The sequence below is a fragment of the Haliotis rufescens genome, unplaced genomic scaffold, assembly GCF_023055435.1.
Source record: "Haliotis rufescens isolate VD_foot unplaced genomic scaffold, xgHalRufe1.0.p SCAF_96, whole genome shotgun sequence".
NCBI lineage: Eukaryota > Metazoa > Mollusca > Gastropoda > Lepetellida > Haliotidae > Haliotis > Haliotis rufescens.
Genome location: NW_025964390.1, coordinates 963,567 through 972,542, shown reverse-complemented (window position 1 = coordinate 972,542; position 8,976 = coordinate 963,567). Strand labels below are relative to the sequence as shown.

Here is an 8,976-nt window from a genome sequence, read left to right as displayed (position 1 = left end):
GTGGCAGCACACGAGTGAGCGAGTCCTATCAATCGCGGGAAGGAGCTCTCATACAGAAACAAAATGGCTTCGCTAGAAGCTGGAGCTCGTTTGGTGCAGTCAAAATACGAAGGATCTCCTCGTCGTTTGATTTGGACAACTCTCATAGCATGTCTGGGAGCGTTGTGTTTTGGATATGTTATCGGTTACAGTTCTCCGGCAATTCCGAGCATGATAAAAAGTGGTGTTTTGAACAAGCAAAATGCAGGATGGTTTGGATCGCTGATGACAGTTGGAGCAATACTCGGGGGCCCATCGGGCGGATATTGCATTGAGAAGTTTGGAAGACGCAAATCTTTAATTATAGCAACTGTTCCGTTCTTATTGGGTTGGGTTGCGATGCTGACGTCATCAACGTTAACGTACCTTTATGCTGGACGATTTCTAACCGGATTCTCCTCGGGACTCGTGACAGTTTGTGTACCAGTTTACATTGCTGAAATTTCCACCAAATCCATGAGAGGTGTTCTCGGATCATGTACTCAACTTTTCATAACAGTCGGAATATTGCTGGCATATGCCTGTGGACTTCACTTTGACTGGCGAGGCCTGGCACTCATAGGTGCCATACAAGCGGTCACAGCTCTAGTCATGTCATTCTTCATCCCAGAAACGCCCCGATGGTTGCTTGGGAGAAACCAGAAGGCTGAAGCTATCCAGGCCTTGAAGGCCCTACGTGACTCGCATATGGACGTTCAGGAGGAATGCAGAGACATCGAAGAAGGCCTTGATCCACAAGAGGACTTTGCTTGGTCGGAATTTCTGCAGAAACCGGAACTGTCCAGACCTCTCTTCATTGCACTTACTGTTTTCGTATTCCAACAGCTTAGCGGAATCAATGCAGTTATGTTCTACACCGTGTCAATATTCGAAACAGCAATTCCAGACCTTGCCCATGGTGCTACTGTGGCTGTTGGTGCTATCCAAGTTGTTGCTACCTTTGCTGCCTGCCTCCTGATGGATCGAGCTGGACGAAGGAAGCTTTTGATCATCGCTGGATTAATCATGTCAGCAACTCTCTTCATGTTTGGACTGTACTACAAGTTGCAAGCCAGCAATTCCTTGAACAGTACCATGAAAACATGGCTACCTGTCTGCTCACTCATGATCTATATTGTTGGCTTTTCTTTGGGATGGGGACCGATTCCTATGCTTGTTATGTCTGAAATATTTCCCTCCCGTGCAAGAGGAGCTGCAAGTTCAATCGCAATCCTTGGTAACTGGCTGGTGGCTTTTGTGGTCACTAAAGAATTCATGACGATGCAAACGATTCTTGGACAAGATGGAACCTTTTATCTGTTCGCTATGTTTTGTTTGATGTCGGTAATGTTTGTCTGGAAATATCTTCCAGAGACCAAGGGAAAGTCGTTGGAAGATATTGAGCTCTACTTTCTAGGACGAACATTAATTGATAAGTAAGCCATGTTTTCACATTTCATTATGAACATGGCTTTGGGGGAATTTTGATTACTTTTTAGAGTTACATATTTTGCCGACTTTGTTCCATTAGAAACTTGGAAAAAGCACTGTCAACATAATCAACATACAAAACAACAATGATCATGATGATGTACTGAATATGTACTGATGATGTACTGGTCATGTTTACTACATTTACCATCAATATCTTTGTTTATGTACTATCATAACTGACAGTAGTTTACTTGTTTGAGGTTCAATGTCTGTCTGCAGAAGGAACATGGGGAACATACATCAGGTGTTATCATGGTTATCAGTGGTTATGGCTTTTGCTTGTCATGCAAGAAAACTGGGTTCGATGCCCATGTGTGAAGCCCATTTCTGGTATCCCCTGTCATGATGTTGCTGGAATATTGCTAAAAGAGGCATACAAAGCATACTCACTCACTATAAGCATGTTAAGGCCTAAATATATCCATGTGGTTCTAACAGTGTCTAATGACCCGATGGAGCCTAATGTAAGATACCGATTCCAACTATATGTCAATGGTACTTGCGGCTTGTGACCGAACAAATCAGGCATGAAAGCATGTTTACCAGTAGTTCTTGATCAATGTTTTTAAATTTATTGTCATCCAAACAACATTATGTTTAATTAGGCCTAAACATTAAAAGGGGATGTTTTGCATGAAGTTGGTATTCCACTTGTTAGGGAAGTCATGGGAGTTTCATCCTCATCCTCATCATCATCATTTTCCTGAAAGTGTTTCAATTCTACCATGTCTACCTTGTTCTATGATTTGCCATTGTTTACAGGATAAATATGTGCATGTATTGACTTATGAATTGTCATTTTGTTATTTCTAATACATGTAATATGTCATGTTTATCTAATATCTGTGGATTAGCCAGCATATTGTAATGCAGCAATAGAAACTCACTGTTTTACTTATAGTCTACTAGCAAATTTCTATTGGTTCCTATGATATCTTAACTACAATCTCATTAAAATCATATCTAAGTTCTCATATCAAAGATCTGAGGACATCCCATTACGGGTCACGTCAGAACGACCTTTCACAAACTTTGACCAACTACTGAAACAACTAACAAGAAGTCAACATCAACCAATTAGAAAGCAGCTTTCTCAAGCTTTACTGTTCGTTTCAACCTGGCGACTTCCATTTCTGACTACGCTTGAATAATATGTTGACACAGTTCTCGATTTTAACAACATTCCGGAATGTCTAACATATGGTTGCGATTGTATGGCAGTGCTTCCCATCAACTGTGCAACACCTCCTCCGTTCAAATGTTTATCCCACGGAAGCAAAAGATGATAATTTTGACAGAATCAGTCGTACGGGCCGTAACTGTCATGTTAACCTTTATGAGGTTGCATGATTAGAAAACTCTGTCTGTCACTTTCATGATCTGGTAAGCGACGCTTTGATTGGTCAGATGAAAGGTCGTTCTGACGTGACCCGTTATGGGATGTCCTCAGATCTTTGTTTAGCAATAGCCAGAACTAAGATATGATTTTAATGAGATTGCCTTTACTATGGGGCAGTGTGGCAAGGACAATGGGACTAGTGTCAATTTCTAATGCTGATGAGGCTAAAAAAATAATAGTCTTGATTCTCAGGCACCGCCCATATCATCATAAAGTTTGTCAACTGTTTCATTTTTATTTCCATGTTTAAAAAAACCACGTCCATCAGTAGCCAAATACTGTATTCCAGTATTTTACTCCTCCAGGAAAACATTTATGTAGGGAGGCCCTTTCCTAGGTTGATTGTACACATCTGTTTATTTAATTACATACTGGTTTGAACACACACACACAAACCCCAAATAACAAAACAAAAAACAAACAAAAAACACACCGCCTTCCCAGACTTTATTTTCAAAAGCCATGGCCTGAGAACCAATTCTTTTATTTTTTTAAGCCTAGTGGAATGGAGATATGATGATACACTGGATGATCGAGGGTAATGTTGCTGTTGAGAAACACAGTTCTGGTCTAATAATCTCATCATTGCAATACTTGCATCATCATCAGCATCATCATAATCATGTGTTGGTTATCATCATGGTTATCATATTTGATGCAGTTTGAGTAAAATCTGCTTCTGATAATCATGATAATAACTTGATAACTAAGGTTTAAATTTTGATTACCAATCTTTTCTCTTACCACACTTGTTGATCTGCCATCTGCTTGTTGATAGTTTAAATGCCAGGCTCTGTGATGTAGACATGTATAGGGTGATCTGGTACTGTGGGAAATGTATCCATGAAAGTATGAGGCATCATCAGAAATATTAATCTCGGCCTAAAACTGTAATCCTATTTCATCCTGCGTCCTATTCCCCTCACTTTCATCATCAGCAGTGTTCCCGTTTACCGGTAATTTTGTTCCGGTAAATTTGGCTTGGACCGGTAATTCATGTGACTGCCAGTCCCTGTGGACCGGCAAATAAAGTACCTTAAAAATCTTTGTTGAACAAAACATCAGCGTTATTCATATAAGTATATTTTTCGATGAAGTCAACTCGTCTGTTACCTTCAGGGTTTCCCCTTGTCTATTTTTAGTGAAAGGAAATAACATTTTGCTTTGGTTCGAGGTTAAATATATATTTGTAGTGACTTGAAATATTAAAAAAAGAGATAATAGTGACTGTGAATGATGTGTAGATCTAATTAAGTGACTTAAGAAATCATGTCATGTTGAATGAATTAAACACGGATCATTTTTACACGTTTTTTTAATTGTTGAAAGTTGGGACTGACAAAAATTAGGATGGGACTGGTCATTTTTAGAAGTGTTGGCAGTCCACCAGGACTGGCAGTTTCAAAAGCCAGCGGGAACGCTGCATCAGACGTCCGAGACATGACAGCGGGTCACACGAAGGCCCAGTCCAGTTTTATTATTATAGCATTGGATCCCGGACACGTTTCAGTGGCGGCGGGGAAGCCTAGCGGTGCATTCGTTCGTCATGCCAGAGACCCGTGTTCGATTCCCACTTAGGTACAATGTGTGAGGCCTATTTCTGGTGTCCCCCGCCATGATATAGATGGAATATTGCTACAAGCGGCATAAAACTATCCTCACTCACCTTACATTTTCCAGGGCAGCCTATGATCTTGGGTTTGAATCTCAGTTTAATCTGATTATGCTTCTAGGTTTGTCACTGTCATACTCATCATTTCACTCAGCGTGCATCATGTTTATCAGTTTTTCTACATTATGTCTATAACAATGTTGTCCCTGGGATTGGATGTAGATTTTCATCACATTGGTGAAATGTGAAAAAAACACCATAGAAATCAGAAAAAGTTGTGTCTTTTATTAGATGTAATAGACAATGTATAACAGATATACTGTATTCGACGTAATAAGTGCCCAGGGCGCTCTCAAAATTAGAAAAAGGGGCTCTTATTAGAATATTATTTTGTCGGAAAAAAACACAGTTGAAGGATAAATTTTGTGGTCTATGCTGACAGCCTGAAATGTTTATATATGACAGATATATTTTTTCAGAATTTAATTGCCCATAATTAAGGGTGCATATAACACATGAGTGCGTGTTATACGCGAATAAATAAGTATTGTGTACATTGATCAATCGGAAAAGGTGCTAATTGGGATTGTTCACAAGCCAATATATCAGCAAATATCGCCGTGGGCGCTTATTAAGTCAAAATACGGTAGATCATATAGATATGGTCCTGTGGCATTTTCACAGTTGAAAATAATAGTTTTATCTTTTTTATGAGGCCACTGGATTATTCACAAATAGTTATTTGACACAAATATTGTTCTATATTTCAAACTTGAGCCTTGACAATGACCACCTGTTCAATGTCATTGTGCTATTGTCCTGTAGCATAATCATGACAAAGGGGATGTCATTGAATACATGTATCTAGGTAACATGTGTTCATGTGAATGTAGGCGACATGGAAGACCCAATTGTCTGAGGCATGGCAATTCTCTGTGTAGAGTTGCATCCCTTGAGTTACCAGAAACTTATGATCATTGGTCCAAACCCCAGTTCACCCCAATTATGTTTCTAGGTTTGTCAGCACCATAATTGTGCTCGTGGGTTTCATCAATGTGGTAAACGTCTAAGACCTGCAGTACTTCAGGCTTTCCTCCCACATGAAGTTGACACGCCATGATATCACTGGGATAGTGTTCAAAGTGGCGTTAAACCCAGCTCACTCACTCACTCACTCAATCATACCAAAAAATGCTTGAGAATGGTACTTATTTGGCATAAGGGCATCAAGGACTGCATGAGTAGGAAATCCATGTTAAGTGCCAAATTGCCAGCCAAGGCCCCCTTAATTTAAGCCAGATGGGCAAGTATTTCTATGGATTGTGGATAATCTTTGCATGCCCTCGGCTAACTAAATTTGTTTCAGGGATTTATCTAGACCTCAGAGGCTGATATTCGGCCTGTCTGCAAGAAATGTCAGTATAATTCACAAAGTAGAATTCAAAATTTCCCAATTCCTGTTCATATAGTTCGTGGAGGTGACTTGTATATCAGATATTAGGACCAATAATGAGGGAGAGATATTTAAGCATAGTTTTACATTATTGCAACGAATGCAGTGTAAAAATACAATGTTAAAATACCTCTGGAAACGTTTTTGTAAATCCCATTTTTGAACAAAATAACAGTACATTGCCTGACAACATGGACAAGGGTACTTAGTTCTGTATCCTTGATGAGTCCCTGCTTTGTGAACGTGGCTCTATGCCCCAAGCGTGTATGTTATCTCCTTGCCCTGCAGTATCGACACTCTAAGCCTGCATGTGTTAAACTGGCTTTGTGCTTGTGGCTATGCCTGAGGATTGTATAAACTATTCTGAATGCATTGGTGATAACTACTTATCTGTTAATGTTATGGCAGTGCCATTGTCTAGCATTGACTTTACAAAACCAAGGCATGCATTTATGTGATAATGATATACCAATGACATTTCATGACATAATCATGATAAGAGCTTCCTGACTAAACAGCATGTGTGTATAATCAGGATAATGTGCGTATTATTGCAGGATTATTCCATCAATTGTAAGCGGCACTTGTTACCATGGCAACATGCATATATTTTCAAGGGTTTTAGATTTGTATTTTGGTAGAGATGACTATTTGCATCATGCTAGATACTTTTTCTGCATTAGTATTTATTTGATAGGCATTTTTCCCCAATAAGTAAATGCTTAGTCATTTTTCAGTGCAAATACTGATTTTGTATATGTGTTGCATTAAATGCACATCCAAACATTTTGTTTAACCCCTGAACATGGTGAACATTGGAAGTCAAACCCTATAAATAGTGAAGATTCAAGCATTAAATTTAAGTGGTTTGCTTTGTCTACCATGTCTACAGTGAACTACCCTGGGCCCCATTCCACAAGGTGATGATCGTACAGCTATGACCCTAAGCCTATGTTAAAGAATGGGAGTTAAGAATATCTTAGCGCTAAGATTGCTTTGTGGAACATGGCCTGGGTTAAGATTCAATATGTGAAAAACAGGAATTATTCTGTGATGGATTGCCTTTTTTTTAATGATATTTGTAATTTAAATTTGGATAGTTTCGATTTCAGATGAAAATGTTAAAATGTAATAGAAATATTACTTTTAGTTAATTAAACCTTTGAGACTCATTATTTAAAGGTGTGTTTTAAAATCATCGTCTTGTGGGTTTCATCACAGTGGAAGGACATCACTGTAGACATCCACACATTTGCTGACACTGTGATATAACCGAAATATTATTCAATGTGGCGATATGCAAGGTTCAACAAAAATAATTCTATTCTGTGAGAGATTCTACCAGAAATCCAGAGCCATTGATTCATTACAATGAACCAGGTGGCGTTACTCCATAGGATTCTGTATTTTGTGTGGAAGTCTGACATGCAGGGTTATTGATTCTCATCCTTGTTATTGTATAACGATGTTATACTGCATTTCCTGGACCTGTGTTAATTTCACCAGGCGAAATGTTGAGAGTTCAGGTCTTTGGTACTGTTTTGTTAACGTTGGAATGTCTTTTGCAACAAGAAGCATATGACATGACATGGTTTTAAATTTTTTATTCTTTATGGATTTCTAAATTCCTGTGGGTTTAAAAAAGAAATTTGGACTACAACCAGGCTGTTATCTGGCTGCTGCAGCTGCTGTTATATTACTTTGTTATGAAAGGAAATTCCACTGCTCAGGTGAGGTTTTTTTCACAGTTTTAGAATACTGTTTGTCATGAACTTTGTTCAGTTCTTTATTTATTTTCATTTGAGCAGAGTATATGATATTCTGTGTGTTGATGATTGTGACTTACAATGACTGTCATGTATACTTAACATGTTGCTTGTGGGGGATAAAAGGGGATCAATGAATGGCCACTGTTGTTTTTTTAAATTTGCTTACACAAATACAGTAAACTACGGTTATTACAAACTACAAGGGACCACTAATTATCCCCCGCCGCGCGAAAGCGCGAAGCGGGGGATATAGTATTCACGACCGTCCGTACGTCCGTCCGTACGTCCCACCTGTTTGTTGCCGCGATATCTCAAGAACTAAACACTGGATTGTCTTCATATTTGGAACTATGGTGTATATACAGACTCCGCAGACACCAGTCGGTTTTGGTGACCTTGATCCCATTTTCAAGGTCACAGCAGACAAATCTGCTTTTAGAGTTGGAAAACGGTGTTGCCGCGATATCTCAAGAACTAAACACTGGATTGTCTTCATATTTGGAACTATGGTGTATATACAGACACCGCAGACACCAGTCGGTTTTGGTGACCTTGACCCCATTTTCAAGGTCACAGCAGGCAAATCTGCTTTTGGAGTTGGAAAACGGTGTTGCCGCGATATCTCAAGAACTAAACACTGGATTGTCTTCATATTTGGAACTATGGTGTATATACAGACACCACAGACACCAGTCGGTTTTGGTGACCTTGACCCCATTTTCAAGGTCACAGCAGGCAAATCTGCTTTTGGAGTTTGAAAACGGTGTTGCCGCGATATCTCAAGAACTAAACACTGGATTGTCTTCATATTTGGAACTATGGTGTATATACAGACACCGCATACACCTGTCAGATTTGGTGACCTTGACCCCATTTTCAAGGTCACAGCAGGCAAATCTGTTTTTGGAGTTGGAAAACGGTGTTGCCACAATATCTCAAGAACTAATCGCTGGATTGTCTTCATATTTGGTACTATGGTGTATATGGCGGGGGATATTTCATCACTCTGTGACAAATACTTGTTTTAGTTCATAATAACCGTAGTTCATTATAAGCATATATACAGCATTTTTCAACAAATGCCCGGGACTAAAACATAAGTTCGTTATATCGGTCAGTTCGTTATTAGCATTTTCATTATAAACGTAGTTTACTGTACAGTCATAATCTGGATCATACATGTACTGTCACACAATATTCGTTCATATCAACAAGTATCCTCGTCCACAAA

The 8,976-nt window shown here is 39.1% G+C and overlaps 1 protein-coding gene across 1 annotated transcript; it reads left to right on the top strand.

The window, feature by feature from the left end:
* The first annotated feature begins 23 nt into the window (after nucleotides 1–23).
* Nucleotides 24–2,304, top strand: LOC124125506 (solute carrier family 2, facilitated glucose transporter member 8-like). Its single transcript, XM_046488828.2, has one exon. The coding sequence runs from the start codon at nucleotides 64–66 to the stop codon at nucleotides 1,456–1,458; it is 1,395 nt and encodes a 464-aa protein (XP_046344784.2). The 5' UTR covers nucleotides 24–63; the 3' UTR covers nucleotides 1,459–2,304.
* The last annotated feature ends 6,672 nt before the right edge of the window (nucleotides 2,305–8,976 follow it).